This window comes from Orcinus orca, chromosome 14 (genome assembly GCF_937001465.1).
Source record: "Orcinus orca chromosome 14, mOrcOrc1.1, whole genome shotgun sequence".
In the NCBI taxonomy this organism is placed as follows: Eukaryota; Metazoa; Chordata; class Mammalia; order Artiodactyla; family Delphinidae; genus Orcinus; species Orcinus orca.
In genome coordinates this window covers 81,708,635-81,728,846 of record NC_064572.1, presented here as the reverse complement: position 1 = coordinate 81,728,846, position 20,212 = coordinate 81,708,635, and the positions used below count along the sequence as shown (strand labels likewise).

The 20,212-nt window shown below is 41.3% G+C and overlaps 2 protein-coding genes across 8 annotated transcripts in view; both read right to left on the bottom strand.

Moving 5' to 3' along the window:
* PSTK (phosphoseryl-tRNA kinase) overlaps positions 1-20,212 on the bottom strand; it is a 329,297-nt gene that overhangs the window by 278,542 nt on the left and 30,543 nt on the right. The gene's annotated exons all lie outside the window — the stretch shown is intronic.
* Positions 1-20,212, bottom strand: part of ACADSB (acyl-CoA dehydrogenase short/branched chain) — a 37,792-nt gene that overhangs the window by 14,800 nt on the left and 2,780 nt on the right. For all 7 annotated transcript variants that reach the window (XR_007471218.1, XM_049696781.1, XM_049696780.1 and 4 more), the window contains exons 2-3: positions 1,648-1,807; positions 1,332-1,432 (exon numbers count right to left, since the gene is read on the bottom strand). Coding sequence is in view for 6 of the 7 variants with exons in the window: in XM_049696781.1 (XP_049552738.1) it covers positions 1,332-1,432; positions 1,648-1,807 (261 nt within the window). In the remaining variant the exon portion in view is untranslated. The remainder of the gene's footprint in view (positions 1-1,331; positions 1,433-1,647; positions 1,808-20,212) is intronic.

The window sequence follows — 20,212 nt, the reverse complement described above, 5'->3', positions numbered from 1 at the left end:
TGCGACCCTGTCTGCAAGAGCTGCCCCTCGGGAGAGTGTTGCTCAAGACCTCTCAGAGAAGCCTAGAGGTTCTGCAAACAATGAAGATGAAATCTGGCTGAGAAGTGGACTCACAGATGCCGTTTGACCCACTGTGGCTCCACATCAGATTCCATTTTCCCAAGTTTCATTGCTAAAAGAAAGGTGGAAAAATCACTACAATACATGGTAGTAAAAAAAAAAAAAAAAAAAGCTGGTATCTTTTAAACAGTAAGAAATAAAACAGGGGGCCTTCCCTGGTGGTGCAGTGGTTAAGAATCTGCCTGCCAACGCAAGGGACACGGGTTCGAGCCCTGGTCCAGGAAGATCCCACATGCCGCGGAGCAACTAAGCCGGTGCGCCACAACTACTGAGGCTGCGCTCCAGTGCCCGTGAGCCATTAACTACTGAAGCCCGCGCTCCACAGTAAGAGAAGCCACCACAATGAGAAGCCCGTGCACCACAACGAAGAGTAGCCCCCACTCACCGCAACTAGAGAAAGCCCACACGCAGCAATGAAGACCCAGTGCAGCCAAAAATTAATTAATTATTAAAAAAAGAAATAAAAGTTACGTGGAAAAGGCTAATTTTCAAACAGGATAACAGGACAAGATTTAAGCCAATGGCTTTGGGTAGGAGCTATTAGTTCTGGGATAGCCTCGGTATTCCAAATACAAAATCTTCACACCTATAGAGAAGGGAGAGATGAAGAGTGCAGTGGCTCTGAAATGTTCTCCTTGGGGCTCCTGTGCTGATAACCTCTCCCTTAGAAATCGGCTGCCTTGGTTAATGCGGAATTCAGATATCACCTCTTGTTTTTAAGTTTTCCACAAACATAGGGATTCAGGTAGATGTGCTGGTATGAAGTTTAAAGTAGGGTTTCTTAACCTTGGCATTACTAAGCTGGATAATTCGGTCCTGGCAGGCTGTCCTGTGTACTGTGGGATATTTAGCAGCATCTCCAGCCTCTATCTCACTAGATGCCAGCAGCACACCCAGCTGTGACAGCCAGTGTCTCCAGACATTGCCAAATGTCCTCTGGGGGACAAAAACAGCCCCCGGTTGAATACCTCTGGCCTAAAGAAATCGCTCTTGCTTCTAGCCTTTTACTTAAAAAGCACAGTATTTCTAATTTAAAATGTTAATTCAATTAAAATTTTTTAACTAGGATCTCAATCTAAAAGAGATCCCAGATAATTCTGATGAGGAAATTATGCTATCATTACAATTCCTAAATTTAAAAGTATGCATACATTTTAACACTGGAAGGTATTTATGGAAGTTTGAAATTGGAAGAATCATTAATTATATACCCCTTGTTGAAATAATCCTCGTATTACTGATTTTTCCATTTTTGAATTTTCATCCATTTTTGAAACCAAAGGAGCAATCTGTTCCTGGGCAAATTTTTTAACTGTAGGGAAAAAAAAAAATACTGCTAAGTCTTTATTTTATTAATATGACATGTATTACTGTTTTCAAAAAAATTTTTTTAATTAATGTCAAAAATTCCATTCACAAACTTAGATGAATACCTCTCCCAATCATGTCACATGTCATGTGATCTCACATTGTAGGCCCAAGTAATGACCAGAGGAATACTGTGGTGAAATTGAGAAGTTCACTCACCTGCGCTCTTTATCATCATCTCCTCATCTGTAAATGTTTGCAGAGGGGCATAGGGTTGTGCCTTATTTGTTGTTTTGAGTCCAGCTTCTGACTGGGAAGATTTTAGAACATGAGGAGGATTTTTCCAGGAAGACAGGCAAATTGGGAAGTTTCTTCTTAGCTGTAGGAACAGTCCCCATTGAATAAGGAACACACACACAAAAGGGAAGAAAAGTACTGGAACATCAGTTTCTTTGGGAATAACTTTATAACCCATTCTTATAACTTCTTTCAGCAAAATAAGGGAGATTGGGACTTCCCTAGTGGCGTGGTGGTTAAGAATCCACCTGCAATGCAGGGGACATGGGTTCGAGCCCTGGTCTGGGAAGATCCCACAGGCCGTGAAGCAACTGAGCCCATGTGCCACAACTACTGAGCCTGCGCTCTTCCCGTGAGCCACAACTACTGAAGCCCGCACGCCCTAGAGCTCACGCTCTGTAACAAGAGAAGCCACTGCAATGAGAAGCCCGCGCACTGCAGCAAGGACCCAATGTGGCCAAAAATAAATAAATAAAATAAATTTATAAAAAATCATAATAATAAGGGAGATTAACCTGGCACATTATTTTAAGATTCACCGTCTTGTAACCAAAATCGCAAATTGGTTTGTTAACATATATCTCCTTTATCTGGCAATGAGCTGTTCTGAATAAACACATTTCCCAGATAATTAACTTCTACCTTCAAGGAAACAGAACTTTAGGGGTGGAACTCATTCTTAAAATGTCATACTTCTCTAACTTCTTGGATAAGGGAAACCGGACTTCTAAGAGTACTGACTGCCCACTGTGAAGAGAATTCTCTCGTGGGGCAGGAATGAGTGAGGGCACAGGGGCAACTGAGGGAGCAGAGCACCCCAGCCCACCATGCCTGGCTGCAGGCAGCTGTGGTTTTTTGGTTTCCATGGCCACTTTTGTTTTTTCAGCTTCTCATTAGTAAGAGAGCATATGGGTTAAGAAGAAAATGGGTTCTGGAGCCTGAAAGAACTAGTTTCAGTCTGATATTTACTATGTGATCTTGGGCAAGTGGTTTTTAACCTCTCAGTTAAAATCTCTCAGTCTTAGTTCCCTTCCTTGGAAAGTTTTGTATTAATAAAGCAATTAATGAAGCAATCCTCAACAAGGGTTTAGTGTGGGACCCACCGTACAATAAGGGCTCAGCAAACGGAAACGACTAATTCTACTCTGATCCCTAAGAACACAGTCGTGGTGGTCATAACAGGAGTCATGGTTGTAACTTAGTTAAACTGCAAGGTTAGCTCTTCCTGCCATTAGTGTGTCCCCCTGTTGCAGGGCCCCAAATCCTTCAAGTCAGCAAAGGATTTGCTACAATTTTGTTGAGAAAAAGAGACCATTCAATTTCGAATGCTTGTTATATCTTCCCAATATTATTCTGTAGAATTTTAGTACAGGGGAAACAAATGAGGAATTAGTCTTTCCCTGAACATAAAACAAAAACATGCCAAGTGAAAGAAACCAGCCACTAAATATCATATATTATATGAGTCTATTTATAAGAAATTTCCGGAACAGGCAAATCCATAGAGACACAAAGTAGAGTGGTGGTTGCCTGGAGCTCAGGGTAAGAATGAAGAGTGACTGCAAAAGGGCACAATGATCTTTTTGGGGTAATGGACATGTTCCAAAACTGGATTGTGGTGATGGTTGCACACCTCTGTATATTTACTGAAAACCATTGTATTATACTCTTAAAAATAGTGAATTATATTGCTCTGTAAATTATATATCAATAAAGCTGTTTTAAAAACTAGTGCTTTCCTTTCATTCACCAAAAAAACCCCCAGAATACACTGAGCATCTGTCAAATGCCTAAGCGCACATGTAGGGATGAAGTTCACCAGCTTCTGAGAAGCTTAGGATCTAGTTAGGACAAGATACAGGGCATGGAACAGGCAAGAAACAAAGCCAAGCTTTGCAGATTAAAAAGCAAATGTAGTAATATGCTGTAGTATATTTTCTCAATAGTTTTGAGTGTACACTGAAAAGCTTATTGATAAAAAGAGAAAAAAAGCAAGAGTCACCATATTTGAAACCATTGTTAATCTCCCCTACATATCGGTCAATCTTTGCAGTTCTGTGTCTTAGATATATTCTGCTTTGGATTCACCTGGGAAAAAGGAACACTGGCCAGTCAGAAAAAAAAAGTGTCTGTCTCACTTTTTCTAGCTAATTTTGTTTTGAGAATAAGGAGACAGATAATTCAGGGCAAAGTTGCATGGAACATTTTTTTCTCATTAAAAGACAGAGCTGGGACACGAAAACTTTGGACTAGTTAAAAGGAAGGGGGCGGGGGCTTCCGTGGGGGTGCAGTGGATGAGACTCTGTGCTCCCAATGCCAGGGGCCTGGGTTCGATCCCTGGTCAGGGAACTAGATCCCACATGCCTGCCACAACTAAGGAGCCCACCTGCCGCAACTAAGACCCTGTGCAACCAAAATAAATAAATAAATATTTTTAAAAAAGGAAGGGGGAGACATGAGATACTGTCCTCTTCCTGATGAAACAGACGACATGAATGAAAAAGCAGGGTAAGGAGAAGTGAGGTAAGAAATGCAAATGTGAAGGGGCCTAGGCGAGGGGACGTGCAGGGGAGTGGTGCCAAGTAGCAGGAGGAGAAAGAGTGATCAGCAACAGCAGCAGGCACAAAGAGGGAAGAAGAATGGGAGAACGGATGCAACTAAGTGTGGGTGCGATTTTGCTCAGTGGCTGGATGGGGCACTCAATATGTATCCAAATGAATGAAAGAATGGGCCAGGCCATCTTCTCCACAAAATGCTCATGAAACTTGCCTATTACATTTCAAAAGCTGCAATACATTGCACACATTTCTTATTTCTAGGGGAGATTTACTTCACTAAACTCACTACAGAATTCGTTGTGTCTCTTTGTCAATATATCACCTTTCTACCGAAGTTTATCTTTAGCAGAATGCCCAGCACTGAGAAACAAGCCAGTGGGTCTCACTACACCCATTTTTCCCTGCTGACACAACTGTGACCCCCTTAGTCTCAATATTGCTACTGACAAAGTAGATGACTGTTCAACACAGAGCAATTACTTTAGACACAAGATAAGAAGCAAATGTACTTTAAAAAGTGGTATACAAGTGTAGGGGGAGATTATTGAAGATACTTATCATAAAATACAGTGGCTATATACGCTAAGTGAATGGAATCCATTTTTAACCGAAGCATTGAAAGATAACACCTATCCTTTTTGGCAGAAAAAAAATTTCCTTTTAACATGACAGCTTTTAATAAAGGAGATGTTTCCTTGCCTTGCCTTTAACCGCTCAGCCCAAGGTTTCCACGATGATTTTCAACTGTCCCCTGCCCTTCAGTGTTGACCTCAGCCTCTGCAGATTTGGTGCCCACTCCATCAAAATGATTTTCCAGTTACAAGCCATTGTACCACATCATCACATTTTTTTGTATAGAGCAGCAATTGCTACTTGAATGGAATAATGGTTATTTATGCCTTGCCAAATACTTTTCGAAGCTTGAGTCTCATCTGTTTCCTACTCAACTGCCTAGAGTTCTGTTGCACCCAGAAGTCCTAATGATCAAATCTGGGGTCTGCAGACCCCTAAAGGCAGAACAACGAAGTCCACAAACTTGGACGGGGGAAAAACTATATTTTATTTCATGAACCTCTAACTGAAATGTAGCATTCCCTTTGATTATGAATGTAAGCAACAAGTTACAGTAGTACTGAGTTATCTGTGACTGTCACTAAAAGAAATTACAGATATTTTTATATCAAATAACAATTGAAATACTGTTGGTGCTCATCACTACTTCAAAATTATAGTAGTTATTCAAACTGCTGTCAGGTCTTATTTAAGAAGCACATAGTCCTATATCGCAATGTAAAATATTTTTATCACTTTTATTGTAACTGATTTCCTCTGTGATCCTATATATTTAAATTTATGAATTTTAAAACATTTTGAGAAAAGGTCTAAAAATTCGACTGCACTGCTGTTTACTTTCCACAGATGGCACAAAAACAGGTTAAGAACACCTGACTGCTGACTGTCCTGGTGAAACTTTTGCTAAACTCATGTGAGTGGATCACAATCCTTCTCCATTACGTTCCAGCTGACAAAGTACTGTTCGAAACATCCTTAAAGCGCGTCAAGTGAAGAAGCTTTCGCATGTCTGAATGGTAAAAAGAAGACACAGGAGAGGTGCTGCGATCAACTGCCAAGACCCACCTCGGCTTTTCCAAAGGACAAGTTCTGATAAAACAAGAGGGCTTCACCTTAAACCGCGACAGTCATTGGTTCCCACCACATGTGCCCTCCTGGCTCTCCTCACTGCATGTGTGCATGAATGTGTATTCTTTTTTTCGTATTTTGATTCCATTCTAGTTCCAGAGTTCACAGGGTTCATTCTAGCCAGATTTTCTTATGGTAACTTCTGACACTGAGAAACCTGCCTATGACTCATGATCTAGGATGAATTTGCTTATTCAAACCTAGTCCACATATAAAATCATTTCAGAACTGCTACATACCACTGTGAGAATCAAATTAATCAGAGAGCTGTGTCCAGTTCTGTCTTTAGCCTCATGGTTCCCAGTCAAAACATTGTTTCTGAAAGTTCTTTCTTCCCCACCCCTGTATCTCAGTGTGGTTGTGTGATTCACTTGTAATGATTCTGGGACCAATTCCAACATTCGAGAGGCTTCCCTACACCAACAAGCAGTTTTCCAGCGCCAGTTGAGTGCCCTACCATTCAACTCAATTCTGACACTATCTACCTGTGAAAGCAGCTCTTTTGCCCCATTCCTCCCCGCCTCTAACCTTCAAAAACCTAAATACAGGAATGAGAGCACTAGGCAATTTAACCTAACTCCTGGCTTATGCTCTCCTGAATGCACACCATGCCTTGCCTAACCTGTTGATCCTTTTCCTGGAAAGAATAACTAGCTCCTACCCCCAACATCCCCCATAGCAATCCTGCAGGCAGATCACTGGGCAAGATAACAGTGAAGAGAACCAGACAGCCTGCACACAATGGAGAATGATGCAGAATCCAACCTCCTGCCTCAATGATTCACTGAGATTCTTCCCCCTTTTTTCCCTTTAAAAACTGTCACGGCTGAGCAGAATCTTCAGAGCTGGTCTCGGGACATGAGCCCACCTTTTCCCCAGATTTCCAGCTTTTCTGATTAAAGCATCTTTCCTTCCTTCTGACACTTGCCTCTCAATTATTGGCTTTTAAGTCGTGAGCAGCCGAACCCGAGTTCTGTAACAGATTTTGGCACCAAACGTGGGGCTGTGCTCTTGGGGCATCTAGTTGCTTCTGGCAATCCTGAGTTGGAGCTGCCAGCTGCAGTGACTTGCAGGGTTGACCTCGGTGAACGGGCTGCTCATGGCTAGCCAGCCCTGACACGGGATTCTCAAGTAAGTTCCAGCAGCTGCTGGAAGGAACTATTCATTCCAGGGATTTTCCCTGCCGCTCCCCCTGCTTGGCCAGCTGCCAATTTTCACTTTTGGTCAGTGGAAATGGAAATGTGCACTTGGATGAGCTATGAGCTCCAGGACCAGTAAGTGAAGACTGGACTTGGTTTTCTCTGCCTGTTAAGAGAAAAAAGTTTTCTTGGATAGCTGCTTTTGATAACAGATTGTGTGAGTTTCTTTGCCTTTAAGTGATCTGTATTTGCTTTTGAAATCTTTTGTCACTTTGGTTACCTAGAGTTTTGAAACTTTTTGATATCTTTCACAAACTTCTCAAATATCTACTTAAAGTTCCTTTGCCCTCCAGCTAACTTTGGGATGTTTCAGAGGGGCCTTAAGGCATTTCAGAGAGAACTATTTAATAGTATCATTTGGTATGTTAAATTACATGGAGAGCATTACCACGAGTGATAAAACTATTTAGAATATACTGTATGGATAAATTCTATTAATACAGACATTCTAAAAATTATATAAAATTTCTGAAATTTGGATATGCCCTGGTATATTATAATTCTAGTTGTTATCTTAAAATGTCGTATGTCACAGCAACTTGGTTAAGCTTCTTTGTCAAAAACATTGTAATCAGATCTTTAACCTTGACTTTTTAAGTCCCTTATCATTCAAAGACACTTAAACTGATGCTTGGCAAAACTGCTTCATCTTCAAGAAGATTTATAGAAAGGACTTTTTGACAAGTCCAGTTTTTTGATAACTTTTAAATCATACTGCTGAACTGGGTAAGATATTCAAAAAGTCTAACGGAAACTCTGATTTCATAAAACTGTTAACAAAAAAGGATTAGTTACATAAACTTGAGTAAACTGAATATGGTTATAATTTTTTTGGTTTTGTCTGAAATACTACTGGCTTTTAATCTGTATTTTTCCAGATATAAGGAAACCTTTCCCTTAAGCTCATTATGACTTACAGCAATTTGGTAAATTATCCATTTGTAAGCAGAATTGAAACATTTACTTTTTCTGTCTGATCCCTCCAGAGACTGGAAACTCTTAGGTTCCCAGCAGCTTTATCAGAGAAATTAGGAAGGCCACCTCCTTACAGATGCAAAAATCTCAAGGTATTTTGTGAACCTCAGGAAGCAAGGAATTCACCGCAATCTGTAAGGCAAACTCTTTGCCCCTGAGTTGGATGACACCTGGAGACTGCAGTGTCAGATCACACAGGTTAAGGGCTCAGCCCCACGACGGCCCACACCCCACATCCCCACACACCAACTGCAAGCCCAGGTTGTCACCTGGGCTTCAGACCCACTAGCTATACATGGGAAGTCCCCATTCCCCCTCCTTCGGTTCATTTGATTTGCTAAAGCAGCTCTAGAGAACTTAGAAGAGCATATTACTTATGGGATTAATGGTTTGTTATAAAAGGATACTATTCAGGAACAGCCAGATTGTAAGCAGGTAGAGTAGGGGGTCCCCAGAGAGAGAGAACCAGGTATGGCTTTCTTGACATGAGAAGCCACTTTTGGCCTAAGCTATTTTGTGATCTAAGCTTGGCCACGATGCTTGCACTAAAACATGTCTAACTAATGATCTTAAGGAAAGCGAGTGAATGCAGGAAAAAAGGAAAAGAAGTCAAGAATCCATAGATCAGTGATAAAATAGTCCCAAGGTCCTCTTCAAGGGATATACATCACAAACTGATACATATCTTTGAGTTCTGCAGGAACTAAGGGCCCCATCCAAGAAGAGGATGATGTTGACCTTTTCTGACCCTTCAGTCAACTAAAGCTTGGACTCTATCAACCTTTGCCCCAATTCTATGTTAATTCTCCTCTGCTCGAGCCCCCTCATGAATATGCAGGTAGTCTTAGCATAAAACTTCCCCAATTTTGCTGTTGGGAAAGATCTCCTTACTTAGCAGCAAATAATAAATCCTTCTCCTGATCTTTGGCTTGGTTGTGAGAAATGGAATATTTCCTGCCATATCAGTAAACAAAGGATGTCAGTCATCAGCACTTGCAGCCCTCCAAAGTGAGCTGGTGAGCCCTGAGGGAACTCAGGAAAAAAGAATACCTGCCACCTAGCCGCCATCAGACTGCAGCCACTCCCTACGGTGAGCCCTGAGGAAACTCAGGATGTGAAAATACAGGATACTGGTCCCAGCTAGCTGAGGTGCATATCAAAGGAATGATTTCAGTGAGCCCAGACTCTTGCATCTTCCCATACAGTCCACAATTGTGTCTTCTGGCTCGATACCCACCAAGAGGTGAACACAGTTTTTCGGGTAACAGGATAAAGAGATGTATAGGGCAAGATATGGGGACAGGTATCAGAGCTTCCATGCTCTTTCCAAGAGAACCACACTCACAGCACCTCAATGTACTCACACCAACTGGGAAACTCAGAATCCTGTCCTTTTGGATTTCTATGGGGGTTTCATGTGACCCCTGATTCAACCTCTAGCCCCTCTTCCCTCCCAGGAGGTTGAGTGGGACTGAAAGTTCCAACTCTCCAAGCCTGTGGTTCATTTCCCTGGCAACCAGCCCCCATTCTTGGGTGTTTCCCAAGTCACCTCATTAACATAAACTCAGGAGCAGTTGAAAGGAGCTTGTTTTGAATAACAAGACACCCATTTAATCTTTAAGGCTCTGAAGTGATTTCAGGAACTGAGGACAAGAGACCAAATATTATAACAAAAGATGCTCCCATTGCTCTTGTTACCTAAGAAATCCCAAAGTTTTGGGAGCTGTGAGCCAGGAACCGTGGAGAAAGACCAAAACATACATTTATTGTTACAGAGAAAAACCACAGGTCCAAAATGGCATCACTTGTGCTAAAGTGCATGATATCAAACCTAGATTTAATACGTGACCTAACTGCAGTTTTGACCTTCCCCGGAAGTATAATCCAGAAAATTTGGAATTTTCTGGTCAGTACCAATGAGATTGTATGTCACTTGGGCCCTCTCCATCCCTCTCACCAAGAGGAAGCAGCAGCAATGTACCTGATAAAAGAAAAAAAACACCTGGGTGCACGCCTTCTCCCACATGTCCTGACCCCAAATAGCCCTTTCTCTTCTTTTGCCCAACCCTCCTGTTTATAGAAAATCCTTCCATTTTGAACAGCTCTTAAGAATGACCTTCTCTTTACTAGATGGGATGCCACCCAATTCATGACCATTGAATAGAGCCAGTTAGATCTTCAAATTTACTTGGTTGAATTTTGTTTTTTAACATTATTATAAATCACAACATCAGAACTCGTAATACAGTGAGATTCATTTACCACAGCCTGAATTCCATCTTCCCTCTACACGCTGGTTCGATTTTATTTTTATATATAAAATAACATTCACCTTTGTGGTGTATGGTTTCATGGGGTTTTGACAAATTCAGAGTTGTGTATCCAAACACAATTCCTCACAGAATAGTTCCATCCCTCCCCAAATTCCCTCATGTTGCCCACTTTGTAATCAACTCCTTCCCCTATTTCGTTGGAAGTACAATCAAAACTCTAACCAAGAATGTGTCCAATGATTACCTTTTCCGAGCCTGCATCCAGAAGACTGACGCAGACACACACACGCTCACAGCCTTATAGTCACCAACCTCAACCTGGTCTTTCTCGTTCTCTGAAATGATTATCTCAGAGCACTCAAAGCTTCACCCCTCACTGGCAGCTTATAACCTCTTCTGCTAGAGAAAATAAATGCCAACAAATGGGAACCGCCTCAACTTTTCACCACCAACCCCATACATTGTCCTGCACCTGCACCTATTTTTTCTCTTCCCTCCTAAGGCCAGTCCCTCTCCCTCTTCTCTGGATCCCACCCCTCCAACCTCTGCAGGGTGCTCAGCCATACTTTTGTCTTCCATGTTTTTTCCACTTCTCCCTGCTCTAATTCTGACCATGTGAGCCATCCTTGAGCCTGGCATCTGCCTCCGGTGACCAGCCTCTCCCCTTCCTTCCTTCACAGCCACACATTGCTGAAGAGTTGCTCTACTAGCTGTCTCTACTTCACTCCTCAGCCCACCCCAACATGGCTCTGCCCCCCACCAATCAGCAGGATCTCCTCCGTTCGAGATCAAACATCTCCATGCTTTTCGGAGTTCAATTTATTCACTGCAGCTGACTCAGTTCAGCTGAGCGCCCCCTCCTTTCAGATGCTCCATCTCTCCGACTCCCAGGACACTCGGCTGTCATTCTCTTCCCATTCGTTCCCGCCCCACGTTCCTCAGCCCCCTCTAGCTTCTCCCTTGCGCCCCATTTGACCCTGAAGTGTTGGGGAAGTTTGACAAAGACTCTCCTTAACCAAAGGAGTCGAGCTCCTCTTTCTGCTAGGTCCCAACCTTGGGCTGAGTTCAAGTGCCCCTCTATCCAGTTTTAGTAAGAATCCTGCTGGGACAGATTAATGAAAATCCCCTATCCTTGGTATCTCATCACTTTGGTCCACCTTTGGCAAGATCCTGTAGAGCGTGGGTCTAGCAAGAATCCCCCTGATTTCTGCTGTTTTCTCTTTTAATTTTCCACCCACTGACCCCCACCCTGCTTCTTGGCTATAAATATCCATGTGTCCTTGTATTTGGAGTTGAGCTTTGATCTCACATCCCTACTGCAAAACCCCAATGCAGTAGTCCCTTCCTGAATAAAGTCTTCTTTACCGTCTTTTACAAGGGTCATGAACTAGTTCTTTTCTTTTTTTAACAAGCTGTTGTAGTGGGTGGAAGGGAATGGACGGACCCTTACACTTTATGGGTTAGTGTAAAAACTGATGTAATTATAAGGCCAGCAGGTCCGGGGAAGGGCCCAGGGAGCCAGACGGAACCCCCGCCAAAGTGGCTGATGCAACCGACACCTGACATTGCCACAACACCCAAAAAGGGCTGCTTCACACAGCAAGCACCTCCCTTGCGTCCACCCCTATAAATTTTGTTCGCGCCCACGCCCGGGCGCGACTTCTCTGGCCCCTTTCTCTCGGACCAGTGAACCTCGCCAGAGAGCGTTCCCAAATAAAGCTTGCTTAAGCTCTCCTCCATTTTTTGGTGCCGTTCCTTACAGTAATTACTGTCCTAAGTGATAGTAAAGATAGACATACATGTCCTGAGGCCCAGCAATTCCATTTGAATTCATATGCACAATTATAAACATTCAAAGAATGAAATGACATCTGAAATGGTGAAAAATTAAGAATCTAATTATCAACAAAGGAATGCATAAGTCGTGGTATATTGATTTAACAGTATATTTTACAACAGTTAAAGTGAACTAGGGAACTACATATATCAACATGGATAAGTCTTGAAAATATATTAAGCACAAAAAGTACTTTGCAAAAGGATTTATTCAGGGAGACAGCGTTAATGCACACTTTAAAAACACCAAGTGTTAGTATATATTCTCATTGATACACACAGATGTAGTCTAAAAACAGGAAGCATACACATCAGCCTCAGGAGTGTCATTATGTTGTGATTTCTCTTGTGTTAGGATTCCCACTCTCCTTGTGTGAAACTCACAGCAGTTGAGGTATGTTCAGTAAGTCAAGATGGAGTCATGGCAGAAAATGTGGAGTCCCAGCATCTTAGTGTGATAAATTAAGAGTGTTAAGGAATTTGTCTGGTAAAGCCTGAGGAAAACCATCACTGAAACAGAAGGAGCAACTGATGGAGACAAGACCCCTTGGGCACCGTGACCATTACACCTACTGGCCGACTCCTTAGAACACTGAGATGACTTCAAGGGTCTTGCTTGGAGGACCCGACTCCTCGCTGCTGGGCTGTTGCAGATGGACGCTGCCAGAAGGCCCTGCTGGAGCAGAAGGCAACTTTGCCTCCATGCTTGTCTCCACACCCGTTGCTGGACCAGGACTGCCACTCATGCTGAAACACCTGCTTTCCGGACTTCTGGGAGAGCTTGTTATCCCCTTGTCTAGTTTCCCTACTTTGACTAACCCGTGCCGTGTGCTAATTGTGTGCAATAAACTGAGAAACTGAGATCAGCTACCTTTTGTCTGATCTCCGGTCCTGTGATCCAAAACTGGCCTCACTGCTGGGCCCCGGTTACAAGTTACTTCTGTGGAGAGGGTGGAAGTGCAGGGTTTATGTCAGAATTGTTTTATTTCTTAAAAAAAAAAAAAAAAAAACAGCAAAAGCAGCTTGTGTGGAAATGGGTGCCAGTTGTACTATTTCTCACACTTACCTGTGTTATTAGAAATATTTAATAATAAAAATTTTGATGTTAAGATGTTTTAAAATGAACACCTGAACCACGTATTCTTCGGGCTTTCAAAGTAGGCTTGTTTTTAAAAATGCTAGATGTAGGTCTTAAATAATATGTTCAGCATCACACTACAGAACAATTTTATGGGCTTCTTAAGAACCTAACTGCAAAATATAATTATACATAATTAAACTAAAGAAACTAGTTTATCCTGGGAACTTTTACCAATGACTCTATTAGTGTCTTTGAAACAAGTCCCCCTGAGATTTAAATCAGGGGTTGCCACTCTTGGCTACATACCCAGATCACCTGGGGGCGCTTAGACTAAAAGATTTCAGCCCCACCAATTCAGACTCTGATCTAACAGACTTAGGATGAAGCCTGGGCTTCTGCATTTCTAAAATGCTCCCTGAGGTGTGTGAGTGGAAAAAAAAAATTGTTGCCTGCCAAATCAGTAAACAAAGGATGTTGCAGCCATCAAGCCATCACGTTACAGCCACTCCATTGGTGAGCCCTGAGGAAACTCAGGAGACAGCACAGGATACTGGCCCCAGATAGCTTAGGTGCATATCAAAGGAATGATTTCAGTGTGCCCAAAACTCTCGCATCTTCCCATACACAGGAAAGTGCTAAATTCATTAACTTGAGACGTTTGGTTTTCTTTTAATTATCAGCAATCTTCTGGTGTTCCCGCCACCTGGTCTTTGGTGCAAAAACCCCTATATGCCTCGGCCCCTCCCGTGCCTCTTTGGAGCAGTCCCTCAGAGTGATGGGAGGCCGCCTCCCCAGCTTGAAGTCCTCAGAATAAAACAGAATTCTCATCTTTCAGGTTGTGCACTTTTTCAGCTGACAGGTGACTCTCATATGTAGCATGAGCTGGAATCTGTGTTTACATGCTTGACTCATGTCACCCCTTATAACTTTCAAAAGCCAAATTATTCACTTGTTGAACAAATGATCCACAACTGCACCTTCCCTGCTCCCCCTTCACCATGGCCCCAGTTGTCTTACTTAAGAATTTTTGGTTTGAACAGCTAACTATGTTCAAAAAAGCTGTCGCCCTATTTCCCATCCAGCCCGCTTTCAACATCCTCCATAGGGGATAGGGGAGATCCTTATGTATCCTTTTGGTATTCTTCATATACAAACATAAGCAAGTAGAAATATAGCTGCTTATTTTCCTCCTGGTCCTTCTAAGAGAGCATACTATGTACCATATTCTGGCCTATTTATTTATCTATTTATTTATTTCCCCATGTAGCAATATATTCTGGAGATGTTTCTAACATGTAACAGAATTCCCTTTGTTATTATAAGTAATGCTGTAACAAGGGAGCTCTTTGTTGTGAATGTCTATCTGTATCTTGACTGTGGACTTGGTTACACAAATCTACAAGTGATAAAGTACCACAGAACTATATGTACACATTTCTTGGGAAGAAAACTTCTCTACTGCCTTAGGTTCTAATGGTAGAGGTTGGGTGGGGGGGGTAGGAAATGACTGACAATAAATGGATTTATAGGAGAAAAGACAGTTTCTTTATATCTACAGATGTACTTTCAGGAGGCTTTGTTTAAATTTAGATAATGTTTCTTTCTTGTGGCTGCTGAATGGTCAAATGTTTTAGGTTTAGAGTAAGTTTCATACCACTTTGCTGGGCTATCCTTTCCTTGGCGTTACAATAATATCAATTTCCCGGTTTCAATAACTGTACTACTGAGATACAACCATGGGAGAATCGGAGTGGATGGGGGGACCTCTCTCTACTATTTGTATTTATGCAACTTCCTATGAATCTAATTACATACTGCAAAGTAAAGTTTCTAAAAAAAAAATGCTGCAATGAATAACTTTTGACGTACATTATTTCACATCTGTAGCACAAGCTAGAAGAGGGAAATCTCTGTCAATGTTAAAAATAAATTCAAAATACTGACAAATTTTCTCTAATTGTCCTCCGTAAAAGTTAAACCATTCTCACGCCCACTAGCAAATATATAATGGTGCCTGTTTCCCTAGAATCTTGCCAAAACAGCTTGTAGGCCAGTTTTTTTATTTCTGCATCCATCTCATAGGTAAAAAAACATTGTATCACAAAGTGTTCTTATAGCTGTCTTTCATTTACGAGTTTGCACCCCTTTTCATACATTTAAGAACATTTCTAATTCTGTTTTTGTTTATTCATGTCCGGTGCTCATTTTCCTATTCAGTTTTTCTTTTTTTTTCCTATTGATTTCTAAGAGCTCAATATAAATTAAGGAAATTAGCTCTTTGGTGACAGGTGTGAGCAAAACACAGAGCTTCCCTCATCATCCAGTTACACGAGGGTAAAGTCGCAACCCACTATAGTCTCCCACCAACGGTGTACCCTAAACGTAATTCAGACTTTTTTAAAAACCTGCAGGCTCAATGAAGCAATCTGTGCTTTCTACAAAAGGGTCCCTAGATGGATATATTATCTCAGGAAGAATTTCAATGACCCCAGATTCTTCCTGTGCATTAAAAAAAGCACTAAAATCATTAACTTGAGGTATTTGTTCCTTGTGATTAGTATTAGTCTTTTATCAAGATGTATGCTTGACTGCATGTCTTTCCCTGCCGAAACCTTCGTATATATGGTGGCTCCTCCCCTACCTTTTTGGAGCAGTTTGTTTTGAGCTACTCACTGAGAGGCTATCTCCCAGGTTTAGTCATCAGTAAGTCCCTGATCTCACAACTCTCATGTTGTGCATTTTTCTTTAAGTTGACAGAGGAGCTGCAAATTTTTTTCAACCACTTTGTCATCTGTCTTTTGATTTTGCGCATAGTTTTTTTGTTTTGTCACGCAAAAGGTTTTGATGTTTATGTTGTCAAAATTATCAACCTTTCTTTGATTGATGCCTTCCAGCTTTAAATTAGGATGACCTTCCTTACTCTAATAAAGGGATTTACCCATGTTTATTTTTAGAATTTTATGCATTCTATTTTTACATTTAATCTGAGTTTTTATATAGGCTAAAGATAACAGATGCATGAACAAAATTTTTCTTCTAAGTCCTTTTTGACTTAGTAAGTCCAAAAAGCTCATATGATGATTCCAGAGCTAGATAATTAGAGTGCTCACTCTTGGTAAGCACATTTTGATGGTATTTTTAATGTCCTCTTGCAATGAAGCAACTTTACAGATCAAGGAAAGGTAAAATAATATTACGTTATAATTAAATGTGAAATGTTAAAAAAAAAAGACAACAGGCCCCAAATGGAATCACTTGTGCTAAGCCCACATCACCAAACCAGACTTAATACCTAAATTAATTAGTTTCAACTCTTCCCAGGAGTGGAATCTTAGACCAGTCAATCTGGAATTACCTGGTCAGCACTAGTGAGGTCATCTGCTTGACAGACCCTGCTGTCCCCTAAAGGAAGGTGACTTTGCCCCAATCATCTCCCTGCTAGCAACTTTCTAGCCCCACCCCCTCCTGCCTGTAAGTCTTTTATTTTGTATAGCTCTTTGGAGCTTCCTTCTGTTTACTAGATGGAAGACTGCCCAATTCATGAGCTGTTGAAGAAAGCCAATAAAATCTTTAAAATTTATTCAGCTGAATTTTGTTGTTTTAACAGTAAGATACTCAGAGAAGGATCTTTTAGCTCAAATAGCCATTCTCCAAGTTGCTGGAAACTAAAGAATACTTTAAAATTAAATTAACACAGTGAGATATAATTACACACCTATCAGAATGGCTAAAATAAAAAAATTACCGACAATGCCAACTGCCGGCAAGGATGAGGAGAAACTGGATCTCTCATACACTGCTGATAGGAATGTAAAATGGTAGGAGGTCATGTTGGAAAACAGTTTCGTGGTTTCCTATAAAAATGCAGTTATCATATGATCCAGTAATTGTACTCCTGGGTATTATCCTAGAGAAACGAAAGCTTAAGTTCAAATAAAAACCTGCACACAAATGTTCATAGCAGCTTTATTCACAATAGTCAAAAACCGGAAACAATCTGGATGTCTTTCAGTAGGTGAATGGTTAAGCAACCAGGGCATGTCCCTATCATGGTGTGGGGACCCACATGGAACCTCAGATTCCAATAAAGATTATTCCAAGCCAAAGACATTTGAGATTCAACAGATGCAGAAAAAAGTCTTCTTATCTGACTAAAAGAAGCAACACTGGGAAATGAGGCTACTGTAAATCCCCTCCTGGGGGACTTTATGGAAAAGACCACTCATACTTAAACACTGTTATCATCTTTCTTACCTCATATCTGTTCAAAAATCTGTTTGGTCTTTCCTAAAGAACCCTATTTGTTTTTCCCATAGAATCAATTTCTCCCCCCTCCCACTTCCCTACTAAGTATATAAACCTTTAACTTTATTTAATGAAGCTACTTCTTTTGTTGGCTTCCCTAGGCATATCAAGTAAACCTTTTCCTCAGGTTAATCTGTCTTCTGTCAGTTTAATTTGCAGGCTCCACACGCTAAACCCAAGAGAGTAGAAGTTTTTTCCTCCTTTACAATGGAATACTACTCAGCAATAAAAAGGAACCAAGTATGATTCAGGCAACAACTTGTTTGAATGTCATAATAATTATGTTGAATGTAAAAAGCCAATTCCAAAAGGTTACAAATACATGATTCCATTTACCTAATAATCTTGAAATGATACCATTATACAGGTGGGGAACAGATCAGTGGTTATCAAGGGTTAGAAACAGGTGGGGTGGCGGAGTAGGGCTGTTGTGTAGTTATAAAAGGGTAAAACAGGGCTTCCCTGATGGTGCAATGGTTGAGAGTCCGCCTGCCGATGCAGGGGACATGGGTTCGTGCCCCGGTCTGGGAGGATCCCACATGCCGCGGAGAAGCTGGGCCCCTGAGCCATGGCTGCTGAGCCTGCGCTCCACAACGGGAGAGGCCACAACAGTAAGAGGCCCGTGTACAGCAAAAAAAAAAAAAAAAAAAAAAAAAGGGTAAAACAAGGGCTCCTTGTGCTGACGGAACTGTCCTGTAGTTTGACTGTAGTGGTGCATACATGTGATAAAACTGCACAGAAGTGTATAAATTTATGTGTAAAACTGGAGATACCTGAAAAAGATTGATGGTTTGCATCAATGTCAATTTCTTGGTTGTGATACTGTACTATAGTTTTGTACGATGTTACCTTTGGGGCAAATTGGATAAAGGGTGTGCAGGATCTCTTTGTATTAGTTCTTATAACTGCATGAGATTCTACAATTATCTACTGAAAATAAATACTTTTAAAGAATTGTATCACTCCTCCCCCACACCCAAAAAAGTAAATTAAATTCCTTTAAAATTAGAGAAACCAAATGTTGTAGCTTTAAAATTATAGGAATTGGTATGGTTTATGAGAATTATATCAATGATTTAGAAGAATTAATAAATAAACATTTTATTTCTTATGCTAAATACTGTGTACTGGTTGTTTAAAAGACATATATTTAGGAGGTATTCCAAAAAGGAAGTAGTAGAAGGTCCTTCATGTCAAGTTTTTATATAATAAATAGATTAAACACCAATGTGCTTAATTATGCTCATCGCTTGTTACCGCTTTAGGGTAATTAACCTAAGCAAAATGAGAACAGTGATTTTCTGATGCTTTTATGCTCCGTGGATGTAAGGGTTAACATTGCATATAAACAGTTCTGCAATAGGCCAATATTTAATACAGAATTTAGATTCGACAGCTATGGCTCACTGTGTAATCAGTAGATGTCAGAACTACACTGGACACACTTTCTCCTACTGCCTTAGGTGCTGAGGTAGGCAGAGTCATGCCGAGGCAAATTTCCCTTATAGCAAAGAATGATGATGAGGAGGTGTGATGAGCATTTGCTTATAAAGGGGAGCAGAATATGCCACCCCTAAATATGCCACTTTGGCACACTGATCATTTTTTTAAAATAATTATTTCTTTATTTTTGGCTGTGTTGGGTCTTCGTTGCTGTGAGCTGGCTTTCTCTCTAGTTGCAGCGGGCGGGGGCTACTCTTCATTGCCCTGTGAGGGCTTCTCATTGTGGTGGCTTCTCTTGTTGCAGAGCACAGGCTCTAGGCACGCAGGCTTTGGTAGCTGTGGCGCGTAGGCTCCAGAGCGCAGGCTCAGTAGTTGTGGCGCACGGCTTAGCTGCTCCGTGGCACGTGGGATCTTCCTGGACCAGGGCTCGAACCCGAGTCCCCTGCATTGGCAGGCGGATTCTTAAACACTGTGCCATCAGGGAAGTCCCCACACTGATCATTTTGAATTAAAGATATTTAAGAAACAGCAGTGCAAGAAGGATACTGACCTCCTCTGTGCCCCCTGAAAACAGGAAATAATCTCCCCTGTGAAAGGTACTCTCCCTGTACCAGGAGGGTAGAAGGCATCCTCATCACCAGAAACAGGGAATTGAGGGCAGAGAAGGCTGTATAAACAAAGCTTGTTACTTCTTCACTAATTAGCTACCCCAAGCCCAAACCTCTTTTTCTTGTCAATTCTTCACAAATGTACCGTTTCTTTGTCTAAAGAGCATAAAAGCTTCAGGTTTTGGTCACTTCTTTGAGTCTCATATTTTTTATGGGCTCCTTTAAGTACAAAATTTGTTTTTCTCCTGTTAATCTGTCATGCCAATTTAATTATCAGACCAGCTACAGAACCTAGAAGGGAAAAGGGGAACAGTTTTCCTCCCCTATACTTATTAATGCTGTTTTATCCTTCAGGGTTTATATGTTTTTGTTCAGTAAATTACACAATACTTATTTCTCTATGCCCTAATAGTTCAAGGACTCCCAGTCTTCTACTAAGCAACACTTTACTGAATTCTGACTAAACCTGGGATGTCCATTTTAAGATCTGACTTAAGTACTGCATACC